We start from the raw sequence: 15098 nt of genomic DNA, 5'->3' as shown, positions 1-15098 counted from the left end.
TATGTGTATGTCACTGTGTATATCTGGGTGTCTTTCTCTGAGTGTGTGTGTCTCTGCGTATCTGCCTATGTGTCTGTATGTCACTGCATATGTCTGGGTTTCTTTCTCTGAGTGTGTGAGTCTCTGTGTGTATGTGTGTGTCACTGTGTGTGTGGGTGTCTTTCTCTGAGTGTGTGTTTATCTGCGTGTGTGTGTGGGTGTCTTTCTCACTCTTTCTCTGAGTACGTGTATCTCTGTCTGTGTGTATGCCTATGTGTCTGCCTGTGTGTGTGAATTTCAGGAATCAAAATGATCTGGTTTCACCTTGATCCCAATTTGCATTTTAAAATTACATCTTCCATATGTGATAAAGCTGCAGAGAACTACACACACATGCACGCAAGCGCACACACACACGAGTGCATGTAGAACTGGTGAAATCTGAATCAGCTCCATGGACTATGTCAACGTTAACGTCCTAGTTTCACTGTTGGACTAGAGTTATGCAAGATGCTAACATTAGGGAAAGGTGAATGGAAGGTACATGGACCTCCCTGTATTTGTGATTTTATAATTATTTCAAAATAAAAACTTAAAAAAAAAAACCTACCTACTCAAAAAATGCCTCAGGAACCTTAAAAAAATAAAAATGACAGCACAGTTCCTTATAGAAATATTAGGGCAAAAGAGGCAAGATTGGGACTGGTCCCCTTGGTATGCGCCCACCCTTTGGCACCACTCTCTAAGAGGGAAACCACATCAAGTAAGGAATGGAGGTCTCAGTATGGAAGAGGTAAGGTTTAAGCAACCGCGTCCTACCCACATGAGGCTGGCGCTCAGCTGTGTGGGGAGTCGTCAACATGTGGAAGAGGGATTAGAATCTTTCAGGGTGGGCTCAGAGGGCAGAACTAGAACCAGGTGTGGGAAGTTATAAGGAAGCAGGTTTCTAACACAACAAAAGGAAAGCCTTCCTGGTGGCTATCATGGCTCAAACATGAAACGGAGAGTACTGGTGGAAAGGGGTGCGCAGAAGATGGCATGAACCAACAGCCTCAGCCCCAGAGGCCGCAGGTCTGGTCTGTGCCATCTCTACTCAAAGCACCATGAAACAGGGGACATCCTCTTTCCAGATGTATCCATTTAACCTGAACTGCTAGCCAGGGCCCTCCTCTCTCTCCTTCCTACTCCCAACCTTCCAATCTGGCTTTGACACTCATTTTCCATTTCCAGTATCACCTCTCCCATCGGATTTGAGGTACATCACTGTCTTCCCACCTTCCTGGCTCTGCAGATTTGATATCCTAAATTAAGGCTGCCAGCTGCCTGTACAATGGCCCTGATTGTACCTGACTCCATGGACTATCCACCAGCCTTCCACATCTCCTCCCAGCTTTGTGAGCAGACCCGAGACATACCTGGTATATGAGTCCCTTTCAGACTCAGAGCCCAGCCCTGTCCACGTAAGGGATCTCAGGCAAGTTACTTAACCTCTTGGAATTCCAGGTGTTTTTGTTTGTTTGTTTCCTCTCTCTCTTTTTTTTTTTTATTGTGCATTAAGTGAAAGTTTATGATTCAAGGCAGTTTCTCACACAAAAATTTAAACACACATTGTTATGTGACCCTAGTTGCTCTCCCCACAATGTGACAGCATATTCCCCCTTTTCATCCTGTATTCCCCATATCCTTTTAACGAGCTCCTGTCCCTTTCTGCCTTCTCATCTTGTCTCTGGACAGGAGCTGCCTATTTAGTCTCATGTATCTATTTTATCTACTTGAACCAAGAAGCACACTCTTCAACAGTATCATTTTATGTCTTATAGTCCAGTCTCATCTTTGCCTGAAGAGTTGGCTTTGGGAATGGTTTTAGTTGTGGGCTAACAGAGTCCGGGGATCATGTCTTCTGAGGTCCCTCCAGTCTCAGTCAGACCATCAAGTCTGGTCTTTTTACTAGAATTTGAGTTCTGAGCCCCACTTTTCGCCTGCTCCATCAGGGGCTCTCTGTTGTGTTCCCTGTCAGGGCGGTCATTGGTGGTAGCCGTGCACCATGCAGTTCTTCAGGTCAGGCTGATGGAGTCTCTGGTTTATATTGTCCCTTCTGTCTCTTGGGCTTATATTTTCCTTATGTCTTTGGTGTTCTTCATTCTCAGAATTTGAGTTCATATGTCTGCTTTTCTGTAAGAGCAAAATATTTATAACCGCAAGTCCAAAAGATTTTTTTAAGTTTTCCATTGAGTCAACTCCAACTCCTGGCGACCCCATATGTGTCAGAGTAGAACTGTGCTCCATAAGTTTTTCACTGGTTGATTTTTCAGAAGCAGACTGCCGGGTTTTTCTTCTGAGGCACCTCTGGGTGGACTTGAACTGCCAACATGTCAGTTAGCAGCGAAGTACATTACCCATTTGCACCATCCAGAGACTCCAAGTCCAATAATAGCAATAACTGTGCTGTCAAATACCCGTAAAGGAATATTATGCATGCAGTAGTCATGATGTCATAGAACATGCCATTAAATGGGACAATGGCAGAGGTAGTTATACAACATTGTTTATTATAAACGCTTCTTTACAGAAAAGCATACCAACACAGAGAAAAAGACTAGCATTTTACATACCATATAAACGTATATATACTATAATGTTAGTTTTTCAGTTAGCAGCCGTGCGCTTTAGCATTGTGCCACCAGGCTCCTTAATGTTAAGAGTAACTTTTCTCTAATTATTCTTTTTCTGCACTTCCAAAATTGCAAACAGCAAACACATAATACTTTTTAACTAGGAATAAAGTTATTTAAAATATCTTTACCACTCTTTCATCTTTTTCCACCTCCTCCTCAAAAAAATAATGCAACAACCAAGCTACGTAGCAACATATGAAAGAATACAGTGAGTCTTTTCAACCATCCTACTTATTCATAAAGAGTAAATACAACTTACCATGTTTTGAACTTGGAGAAAGTGAAGAAGGGCTATGAAAACTGGGCTAATGTTAAGGCCGTAATGCTGGGCTAAAAGGCATGACTAGATTCCCAAAGGATCAATTCTTGGACCCCAGTGGTGCCACCCACATCAAAAGGTTTCCATGGCCACCCTGCTCTTTAGGAAGAAAGCGTGCCACGTGCCACCCGCAGGTCACTGTCCGCATAGTAAGGCTCAGCCCCACATTGTGCCACTGTGAGAAGCCTGCCAGCAGAACCGAGCCTCCATTCATCAGTCTGTCCCCTGGTAATGAGCTCCCTCGGCTCCCTTCCATGCTGAGAAGGAATGGCTGCAGAATGGCGCCAGCCAGAGGAGCCCCTTGTGAATGGCCCATCAAGGAATCCAGGAGTTGGCAGTGGCTGGGCACAAGAAGCCAAAGAAAACAGTCACCGCAGTGGAAAACTCAGCTTGCCTCAAGACGGAAAGCTTTACTCCTCTCCTAGTTGGGGTAGGGTCTATGACAGGGCACAGATGTGCAGATGACATCCACCAGGTGATGCACTAGATGGACAACCCAGGGGCAGGTCTCCTCCCCAAAGACCTTCGGCCCAAGCACTGCATATCAACCATCCCCTTCCCCCCGACACCTATAGGAAAGGGTCGCCTTGCAAACAACCCTGTTTCACACAGGCAATAATTATAATCCTTGCAATCTCCAATCTATAGTCTCATTTTAGGCAGCTGACTAGCACAGCTGGTTGAGGACCCATCTCTCTAGGCCAGCTTGGTGGGAACTGGAACCCAGGCAGATACGTGGTATCCTACCTCATTCGGTACACATTTGCACCCAAATTCCCTTCTGTCAGAAGGTACCACCTCAAGCCACCATCAATCCTTTTAGACTTTCCTCTTCCCTGGAAGGAGGTAAAACCCAGTTCTGTTGGGTCGATTCCAACTCATGACAACTCCATGTGTGACAGAGTAGAACTGCTCCTTAGGGTTTTCTTGGCTGTAATCTTTATGCCAGCAGATCACCAGGCCTTTCTTCCATGGCACCCCTGGGGGGGGGTTCGAACAACCAACCTTTAGGTTAGTAGTCGAGCACAAACCACTTGTACCAACCAGGGACTGGGGGGAGTTAAGAGGCCATAAAGTCATATTGCTCCTGTGCAATGGGCTCCCCCAAATACTTCCTGAAGCCAACAAAGTTTAGTGTCTTCAGGAACTAACACCTGATTAGAAGAGCTCCATGCTGAAAGAGTCCCATGATCATAAGCACTTTCATTGACCTGGATGATAACTGAATGGGACACTTAAGTTCTGCATATGCTATAGTCTTCTTCAGTTGCTCCTGGGGACTTCAAAATGTAAATGAAACAAAAGGCCACCTCCAGCGGCCCATCTGTGCAGAAGGCTCACTCTCGGATGCTCCTGATAAACACAGACCCATGAAAGCAGTTCTGAGAGCTGGACATAGCCATCTCGACGGCTGTGCGCTGTCGTGTTTGGGAATGTGGCCAGACAGCAGAGCTGCCAAGATGTCCCTGCACCATGCAAACAGACACCCCCTCAGCTCTCTCACTACTGTACTGCCATAGAGGAAACAAGGCGTCCACGTAGAAATGGAGGCCAAAACGATCCTCTTCCCACCAATGACTCACTGCAAATTCCACAGATGAGGCATCAGAATTTGCGAAGGCCACTGCCTCGAACGGTCAGCCCTACTGCCAATGCCTCCCCCTCTCACGCCCTCATGCCCAAAACAAAAATGCCTCTTCATCTTAAAGCGTTGCACAAACCAGGCCCCAACCAGTGTGGGGAAATACCACCAGCCTAACTCATCAGGGAATCCTCCGGAAGGGGGTTCTGAGCCTGCTGCCCCAGGCAGGGAGCCCCACGCAGAGCTGATTCAGCACTGGTGTAACTTCAGGAGGCTTCTGGGGAGGAATTTTTCTAGTTTATTCTATCATCAGAAACAAGAACTCAGCTTGTCATTCCTCAGTTCCTCCCGGTGCTGTGATTTATCTACACGCTGTTATTAACCAGAAAACCTCTCTCCCCGGGTCTGAGGGTGACCACAGTCAAGTCAGAAACCAATTTCTGGCTGGACCTCAGGAGACCTTTTTGGCTACATGCTGTCATCATGTCATGATCTGCCATGGACTCACAGGGAGTGGCTTCCACTCACACTTTAAATGCAAAAAACCTATAAAGAATTTCCTTAGTATTCTTCCGCACTCTACGCGCCCTCAAACACAATAGTGGAAAACCTTACTGTTATGCTAACCAAAAGGTTGGGGATTTGAGTCCACCCAGAGAAACCTTGGAAGAACGCTTGGAGGTCTATTTGTGAAAAATCAGCCACTGAAAACCTCATAGAGCATCGTTCTGCTGTGACACACCTGAGGTCAACAAGAGTCGGATTTGGCTTGACAGCAACTGGTAAACCATATGAGGGCTAGGACAGGTCATTTTTAGCCTTAGCAGTCTTCTCCTACTTTGTATCCCATCGTAGGTCATGACCAGGCTCCCCATTGCTCCATGCCGTAGATGGGGAAGCCTATACTCTCTACCTTCCCCATGGAGAGCCTCGCTCACTGGGGGCTGAAATATACATCTGTGACACGTTTGCTCAACAAAGTCATTCTCCTCCAGAGCACAAAGGAAATCAGCACTCAGGTGTTCAGCTGTTCCAAACTGTCCTGTCACAAAAAGTTTGGGCAGCGTACGGCGGAAGCTTGGCAGATACAAAGCTTTATGTCAAATTCATTTCAAATTCCATTTTAACCTAAACCTCCACGTTATCGTTAACTTTATACCTCAAGGCACACTGCTTTTGAGAGGCTTGGCACAAAGCTTCCCCAGGTAGAAGTAATTTATTTCAGGCTTAGCACTCAGTGACTAGGGATATGTCAAAACAATCCAAGAGGCTTGTGGGAGGCAAGATTATACTTAGTAAACAGGGTTACAGGAGACGGGCAGGCCAGCCCTCACCTGACAAACGACCCCCCAACAGCACCCACGAATGGAGACCAAGGATGTCATCTGCTGCACAAGCGACTCGCCACTTGGCTGCTTCTTAACCCAAAACCTACAGGTGGCTTCTGTCCTTCAGGCATAAAATATTAGAAGATATTACAGCACAAAATAATTGTAAAAACACACAATACCTTATTTCTTCTTAAATATCCAGTTTCAGAGCACACTCTCCCCTTATTGAAAAAATATTACCGGAAATCATCAACTTTCAATGATACCAAATGCGGAGAATACAACCCCCCAGACCTCCCCCATTGAGTCTCAGTAAGATAATAACGAGGAGAACGTTTTGACTATTAAAAGCTGGGATTCCCAATGTGTAGATGCCAAGTGTATACTAGTGGTTAAGGCCAAACGGCCCAGAGTGCGCGCACACATACACAACAGATAAGTAAACATAAACCTGCTCCTGACCGTGTCTTCCCATCCACCCAAACCAAATCAAACCCACTGCCGCTGAGTCACTCACAGCGACCCCATAGGGTTTCCAAAGCTGTAAAGCTCTTAGGAAGCCGACTGCCACATCTTTCTCCCTTGGAAACCCCGGTGGTTTCGAACCGCCAACTTTTCGGTTAGCAGTTGGATCCCTTTAAGCACTGCGCCACCAGGGCTCCTTCTTCCCATTCAAGTAGAGCTCAAATTTTGCTGCACATTAGAAATGAGAATCACCTAGAAAGCATTTAAGATACTCTATGTCTAGGCTGCATGGTTGTACCCCAAACCTAACTAAAAAAGAACAACCAAACCAGTTGCCAATTAATTCTGACTCACAGCAACCCCATGTGTGTCAGAATAAAACAGTTCTTAATAGGGTTTTTCTAACTGTGACCTTTTGGAAACAGATCACCAGGTCTTTTTTCCCAGGTGTCTCTGGGTAGGTTCCAATCACCAACTTTCTCAGTTGGCAGCCGGAACATAACCATTTGGGCCCCAGAATTTCTGGGGGTTCCACCCAGGCATCAGTATTTTTCAAAAACCGCTAGTTGTGCAGCCAAGTCACAGCAGTGCTCTGACAGAAGGAGAATTCACAGGCCGACAAGTCCTTCCTTTGCAAACACACCCGGGTTACTAACAGTTAACACAAACACAACGCTGGGACAGCGCCTACCTATGTAGAGCGAAGAGTCCTTCCTGCGCACGTGGTCGTCGATGTAGGAGACCCCCAGGGGCTGCACTGGGGTAGCACCGATGCCCAGAAGCACCTGGGCCCCAATGAGCAGCAAGTACATCATGTTGGTGGCGGTCCGGTTCCGACAGATGAGGTCCGGGTCTGGGCCCTCGCCACCACCCGAGCCATTGGCAGCACACACGTCGCGGCCCTCGGCGCCCCAGCGGATCTCGCCGGCCTCGTACTTGTACTGGTGCGTCAGGAACTCGGGCAGCGCCGAGAGCAGCGCGCCCAGCGCCATGACGATGCCACCGCAGCCGATAAGGCGCGGCCGGTGCCCACGGGCCCCGAAGTAGCTCACGAAGAGGATGAGCGCCAGGTTCCCGATCTCAAAGCTGCTGGCGATCACACCCACGTCAGCGCTCTGCAAGTTGAACCTCCGCTCCAGTGTGGTCAGAACGCTGACCTGCGGGGTGCAAAACAAAATTGAAAAGCAAAGTCAAACGGATAGGGAGGAAGCCGCCTTTCTTCCTCACAGTTCACCCTGTGGTCCCCTGACCCTCCCAGCCACGTTTTTACATGATTCAAAGGCATTTGTAATGGAAACAACCCAAGTGTCCATCAGCAGATGAACACATAAACAAAGTGTGATATATCCACACAATGGAATATTGTTGTTGTTAGTTGTCCTCAGGATTACAACTCATGGTGGCCCCGTATGTGCAGAGTAGAACTGTATTCCATATGGTTTTCAAGGCTGTGACCTTTTTGGAAGCAGACCACCAGACCTATCTTCTGAGGTGCCTCTAGGTGGGTTTGAACCAACAACCTTTCCGCTAAGTAGTTCAGTGCCTGTTTGCACCACCCAGGGACTCCAAATAGAATATTATTCAGCCAAAAAGAAAATGAAGTTATGATACATGCTTCAATATGAACATTCAAACATCACACTGAGTGAAATAAACCAGACACAAAAGGGCAAATATGTACAATCCCACTTATATGAAATGTCTAGAATAAGCAAGTGTATAGACCAAAGCTTCTCAGTGGTTACTAGGGGCCGGGGGGGATGGGAGAATGGGGAGTTACTGCTTATGAAGGGGTACTAAGTTCACTAAGCGTGATGAAAACATTTGGTAGGTTCACACTGCAGATATCACACTCTGCATGGAACCTGCAAACAGCAGGAGGTGGGCATTGTTCTCACCCTCTCCCTACCTCTAGAGGAGGATACAATAGGGCTTCTGGAGGTGGGGTTAAGGTGAGAATGCCCTCCACCTCCTGCTATTGGCAGGTTCCATGCAGAGTGTGATGAGCAATGCCAGAGTCCCTGTCGTGGACATCTGACAGTTGAACGAGGCCTGAGCTGGGCAGGGAAGAGAAAACCAGGCAGAGGGGAGAGCATGAGCAAAAGTAGGCTGGCATGATTTAATAATGGAATAGAAAATGGCTGACAGGTAGGTTGGGGACAGGTTGTAAGGAGGCCCAAATGCCACCCTAAGGAATGCAGACAACCCAGTGCAGTGTGGTGGAAAGCATATTGATTCTGGGATGAGGAAAACCTGGCTGGAACTCCTCCCATAGATTTCCTTATTTAGCTGTGTGGCCTCAATCAAGTTACTTAATTTCTCCAAGCCTCTACTGCTATGAAATAGGAATGATAATGCACCCATCTGTCAGTGGAAGCTTGCAGGTTGCTATTGATGCTGAACTGGTTTCAGTGGAGCTTTCAGATTAAATCAGACTAAGAAAGGCCTGGCGATCTACCCTTGAAAATCAGCCAGTGAAAACCCTATGGATCACAACAATCTGATCTGTAATCAATCGTGGGGATAGCAAAGGACTGGGTAGCGTTTTGCTCTATTGTGCATGGGGTCTTCATAAGTCGGGGCCAACTCAACAGCAGCTAACAACCACCAAAACCGGAAAGATGAAGTGAAGATTAGAAATAATATAGGAAAAATCCTGTGGCACAGAGCACTCTTTCTCTAAATGGCAGGAGAGTCCCGTGAGAGGCCACACAGTGATGGCACTGCAGAGCAAGGGCTCTGAGTCCAGACTGCTGGGTCCATCCTGGCTCTGTGTAGCCTTGGGCAAGCTACTCCATGCTATAGCTTCTCCACCTGGAAAACAGAGGTATAAGTGCTAACCCATAGAGCTGGTGTCAGGAGTAAATGACATGTATGTGCAAATGCTACGGAAGAGTTAGCTGTCATAATCATTATTATCATGTAACTAGATCTGAGGAACATCAAAGGCTTTGAAAGCACAAGACGACATAAGGTGTGGCAGTCGTGTGGAGCGTGGATGGTGCGAGAGGGAAGAACTGAATGCCAGCAGAGAAACACCCAGAAGGTGATGCTCAAGAGATGGAAGAAAAAAAGGTCTGAGTCAATACAGTGATAAGAACAGGAAAAGATTTGAGGAGCATTTTAGAAATGGAGTTATATCTTAGGGGAGATTGGGCTGGGTCTGCAATCAATTGGGTATATGTTGGAAGGGAAGGGCTTGAAAGAGAGTCATGTGGATCTAGACTTCCTCCAAATACAGAACTGTGTACACACAACTTCTCTGCATTGTCCCTGTACGCACATTTATCCACACACAAATGGAGACTTGTGTTATCAGCACTCCTCTCTAAGGTCTCTTCCATCTTCCTTTGATGTTTTCTGTGTCATTCAATGTTTTGCCCATAGAATCTGTCAACATTGTAACTCAAGGCTTGATTTTTTTTTCTTCAATTCTATCAGCTTGAGAAATGCCAAGTATGTTCTTCCCTTCTGGTTTTCTAACTCCAGGGCAAAAAACTGAATGACACAGGAAGCATCAAAAGAAGATGGAAGGGATACAAAGAGTCACTATACCAAAAATGGCTGGTTGATGTTCAGCCATTTCAGGAGGTAGCATGTGATCAGGAACTGATGGTACTGAAGGAAGAAGTCCAAGCTGCATTGAAAGCACTGGAGAAAAACAAGGCTCCAGAATTGACGTAATACCGATTGAGATGTTTCAACAAATGGATGCAGCACTGGAAATGCCCACTCATCTGTGCCAAGAAATTTGGAAGACAGCTCCTTGGCCAACCAACTGGAAGAGATCCACATTCACACACATTCCAAAGAAAGGTGATCCAAAAGAATGCAGAAATTACCAAACAATATCATTAATATCACATGAAAATAAAATTATGCTGAAGATCATTCATAAATGGTTGCAGCAGTGTATCAACAGGAAACTGCCAGAAATTCAAGCCAGATTCAGAAGAGGATATGGAAGAAGGGATATCATTGTTGATGTCAGATGGATCTTAGCTGAAAGAAGAGAGTATGAGAAAGATGTTTACCTGTGGTTTATTGATGATGCAAAGGTATTCAACTGTGTATATCATAGCAAATTATGGATAACATTGTGAAGAACTGGAATTCCAGAACACTTAATTGTGCTCATGAGGAAACTGTACATAGATCAAGAGGCAGTCATTGGAACAGAACAAGGGGATATTGTATGGTTTAAAATCAGGAAAGGTGTGCATCAGGGTTGTATCATTTCACCAGGCTTACTCAATCTCTATGCCGAGCAAATACTCCAAGAAGCTGGACTATATGAAGAGTGCGGCAGCAGGATTGGAGGAAGACTCATTAACAATGTGTGATATGCAGATGAACAGCCTTGACTGCTGCAAGTGAAGAGGACCTGAAGCACTTTGAAGATCAAAGACTATAGTCTTCAGTATGGATTACACTTCAACATAAAGAAAACAAAAATCCTCATAATTGGGCCAATAAGCAACATCATGATAAATGGAGAAAAGACTGAAGTTGTCAAGGATTTCATTCTACTTGGATCCATAATCAATGCCCACGGAAAAGGCAGTCAAGAAATCAAATAACATATTGCCTTGGGCAAATCTGCTGCAAAAGACCTCTTTAAAGTGTTAAAAAGCAAAAATGTCACTTTAACGTGACATTTAGGCACGCCTGACCCAAGCCACGGTGTTTTCAATCACCCATATGCATGCAAAAGCTGGACAATGAATCAGGAAGACGGAAGAACTGATGCGTTTGAATTACGGGGTTGCTGAAGAATATTGAATATACCATGGACTACTGGAAGAATGGACAAATCTGCCTTAGAAGAAGTAGAGTCAGAATGCTCCTTAGAAGCAAGGATGGTGAAACTTCATCTCATGTACTTTGGGTATGTTATCAGGAGGGACCAGTGCCTGGAGAAGGACATCATACTTGGTAAGGTAGAGGGTCAGTGAAAAAGAAGAAGACCCTCAACAAGATGGATTCACAGTGGCTGCCAAAAATGGGCTGAAACATAGCAATGATTGTGAGGAAGGCACAGGACCAGGCAGTATTTAGTTCTATTGTACATGGGGTTGCTATTAGTCAGAACCAACTCACAGGCACCTAACAACAACTACGAACATAAGGTACTCGCATGGCACAAACTATTTGTGCTCAGCTATTAACCAAAAGGTTGGTGGTTCAAACCCTCCCAGAGGCACCTGGAAGAAAGGCCTGGTGATCTGCTTCCATAAGGATTCCAGCCAAGAAAACTCCACGGAGCAGTTCTACTCTGAAGCATATGGGGTTGCCATGAGTCAGAATCGACCCTAAGGGAATGGGTTTTGTTTTTGGTTACATATTCAGTTTACTTTACCATAAAAACAGAGCAGCCAGGTGTTTCTACCTAGTTGCATTTTCAAACACATACATTTAAACTGAGTCCTTCAGCCCAGTGGTTCTTAGCCCTGCTTGCACCCTGGAAGCTTCTGCGGAGCACTGAAGATTTCAGTGAGGTGGACTGACGCAACAGCCACAATAATGGACTCGAAACATGACCAATGATCATGAAGATGGCAGAGGATCGGACATTTCTTTCTGGTGTACATAGGTTGCCATGAGTCAGAGCCAATTCGACAGTAACAAAAAAATTGAGATGCCTGGTCTCACCCCAGAGTTCGTCACTTAATTGGCCAGGGGAGTGCCCAGGGCCCTGGGATTTTGCAAAGCTCTATGGATGATTCCAAGGCTGGCGAGAACCACAGCTTGTTATTACTGAGGTCTCCTTGGGCACTGGTCCCCTAGGGAACTGTGCAGAGTTCTAAAGCAGGCGCCGGCCCATGAGCATGTCTATCAGGGCATCTGTATCCAACCCTCAACCACCAGCATTCCAGCTCCAGTTCCTTTTCCATTGTGCTCCCTAGCCAAGTCAAGACCAGCTCGTTCCTCCTTCCACCCTAGATCTTTGACTACATTGTTATTTTTCAAACTAAAGTGTCTGGAGTTATGGAGAAAAGAAGTTTAGTGAGTTATGGCCTCATGAGAGTATCTTTTATATACTCCCAAAGAAGTTCTTTCTGAAAGGTCTGGGCAGATAAAAACAATGTCTTCATTTATTCCCTTCTTCTTTCCTTCTTAGCACAAACAAACCTAATGAACTCAAGGCTCTAACACGGGTTTATGATGCCACAGATAATGTGGTGGAGGAACACAAAGACTGGCAGGTTAACTGCCTAGGGGAGAGGGGCGCTGGGGAGCTTCACAGAATCAGGAGAGATGGCCAGAAGAGCCTGGATGCAGGCGTGGGGCAGAGACGAGCGTGGGCTTGGTCCCCAGGACACGCCGTAGTCACTGTGAGCAATCTGGTGGGTCTGCAGCCCAGCGACCTCCACCACCAGGGTGGAGGAAAGGTTGGAGCTGAAGCCATATTTCATTTCTGCCATGAGGCTTAATGACAACAATCGTAGGCAGCATATCTGAAACCTGACCGCCGTTCCATCTCAGCAGGTGTGCCCCATCATAAAATACTACGCAGGTGTGCACATTTATGATGACAGATAAGGGTGGTGTGGAGAGAGACAGCTGCGGGCAAAACAAAAGCAATCAGCTACGCCAGGAAGTGATCACACCTGTGCCTGATGGCCCACCCTGGTTGAAACCTGCTCTTTTTCAGGGTGGCAGGAACCTGGAGAGCCTTTCCCTCCCTTGATGTGTGGCCTCTCCCAGGCCTCAGGGACACCCGTCTCTATCAACACTTAAGCTATGACAACATTCTAAAAAGAAGCTTTGAGGATCAATGAGATCAGGGGCTTTGCTCACTTAAAACACAATTTTCAGAAGATGGACTAATGAAGTATACATGAGGCCATTAAACCCACTTGTGAACAATCTAGCGACGAGGAAGATGCATGCTAAAGGGGGACGGCTGTTTTACTGAACGTGTAACATCTTGATGATTAGAGACGAAGGAGGAGCAAGTACAGGAGGCACAGAAAAAAGGACGTGCCCTTGTCCTGGGCCAAGTGGACCGGAAGTTGTTATTAAAAAAAATGCAACACTTGCCGAGTTTCTCCTACCAGGATTCAGAAACATGTGCCTGCATTTCAGAATCTCCTGGAGTGCTTGTTAAAGACATAGATTCCCATGGAATATGATTCAGCCATGAAGAGAAATGAAGTCCGGATACATGCTACGACATGGATGAGCCTTGAAGATGTCACACTGAGTGAAGTAAGTCAGACACTATGACAAATACTGGATGATCCCACTTATATAAAATATCTAGAATAGACCAATACATAGAGTTCGTTAGGGTGACCAAGGGCTGGTGAGAGGGGGAATGCACAGTTGTTGCTTAACGGGCGCTGAGTTTGTCTCAGGGGATGAAAAACTTTCAGAAATAGCGGTGATGTTTGTATAACATGGCGAAAGCAATTAAGGTCACTGAATCGTACACTTAAAAATGGTTAATATGGTAAATGTTATATATATATATATATTCACCACAATAAAATGAAAAAAATGTGTCCAGGAGCCCAAGGTTTTATAAATCTCTCAGAGTATCTGATGGGGCTGAATACCACTGGCAGTCCAGGTGTCCAGGCACACGTACGGTCAACCTAGAGCCGTGGTCCTTAATCTTTAGGGGGCACCAGAGTCACCTGGGGTGTGTCAGACTGCTGGGCCCCATCCAAGTGTCTGATGGAGCATGTCTGAGGGAGGGCCTGAGAATCCGCATTTCTAACAAGCCCTCAGGCACGTGGGTGGTGCTGGCCCGGGGACCATATTTTGAGAACTACTGCTCTACCGGACTTCCTGTATTCAACAAGCATACTCCAGAAGATTAAAGAGTGTGTTTAAGCACCTCTTCCTTATGGCCAGCTCAGAAAGACACTCTCTCCTCATGAGGAAAAGCCAGGTTACACGTTTGAGAGGCTCATTCCTTAGGGTGCCCGAGTCAACTCAGACCAAATACAGCTATAGGGACCCAGCCCAAAAGGGAGAATTTTAGCCCATGTTGTGACAGAAAAGCCATAAAGTAGGAGGCACTGGGAGGCAGGGGCAGATTATCCAATAGTCACGGTGCTTACCTTGCTTACCAGGTCATCTGTAGTAAACGATTTCACAGGATTTTACCACATCGAAGTGAAATCATTCACTACAGATTAGCAAGTAGAGCACAGGGTAAGCCCGTGTTTATCTTGCTTACCAGGTCATCTGTAGCGAACAACTTCACTACAGATTAACAAGTAAGCACAAGTAAGCCTATGCTTACCTTGCTTACTGGGTCATCCTCCCCTGTCGGGGATTATAAATTTGAAAAGAGGCTTAGGCTCTGTAGGGAGGTACTGTGGGGTTGGGAGAGAGACAGATGCCAGCCACACCTAGAAGCAGATTCTTTGATGTGGTAAATAAAGAAAAAACGTGAAAGTGTTCACTACAGTTGATCTGGTAAGCAAGGTAAGCATAGTGCTTACCAGACGATCTGTAGTAGATCCTACTGCATTATCCTATTGGGTAATCCAACCCTGCACAGAGGCCACAGCCACGTACAGAAAAGCCCTTCTCATTTTCAAAAGAAGCCAGAACAGGGGGCGCTCACTTCAAAAGAAGCCAAGTGCTTGGGGGCAGCCGCGGAAGCTCAGGCCCACTCTCAGAGGGCCTCCCTCCCAAGGTGCGTCCACTTTCTTACTCTGGCTAGGGCAGTGGCACCCAGACCTGGACTGGAATCACCTGGCGAGCTTTTGAACACCACCGGTGTGTGG

General features: G+C 46.3%; 1 protein-coding gene across 3 annotated transcripts in view; it reads right to left on the bottom strand.

Annotated features, from left to right (window-relative positions):
- Window positions 1-15098, bottom strand: part of SLCO3A1 (solute carrier organic anion transporter family member 3A1) — a 350108-nt gene that overhangs the window by 267158 nt on the left and 67852 nt on the right. For all 3 annotated transcript variants that reach the window (XR_007519927.1, XM_049906091.1, XM_049906090.1), the window contains exon 2: window positions 7043-7508. Coding sequence is in view for 2 of the 3 variants with exons in the window: in XM_049906091.1 (XP_049762048.1) it covers window positions 7043-7508 (466 nt within the window). In the remaining variant the exon portion in view is untranslated. The remainder of the gene's footprint in view (window positions 1-7042; window positions 7509-15098) is intronic.

This window comes from Elephas maximus, chromosome 13 (assembly GCF_024166365.1).
Source record: "Elephas maximus indicus isolate mEleMax1 chromosome 13, mEleMax1 primary haplotype, whole genome shotgun sequence".
Classification (NCBI taxonomy): Eukaryota; Metazoa; Chordata; class Mammalia; order Proboscidea; family Elephantidae; genus Elephas; species Elephas maximus.
Note: the sequence above shows the minus strand (reverse complement) of the source record. Positions and strands in the feature narration are given on the sequence as shown.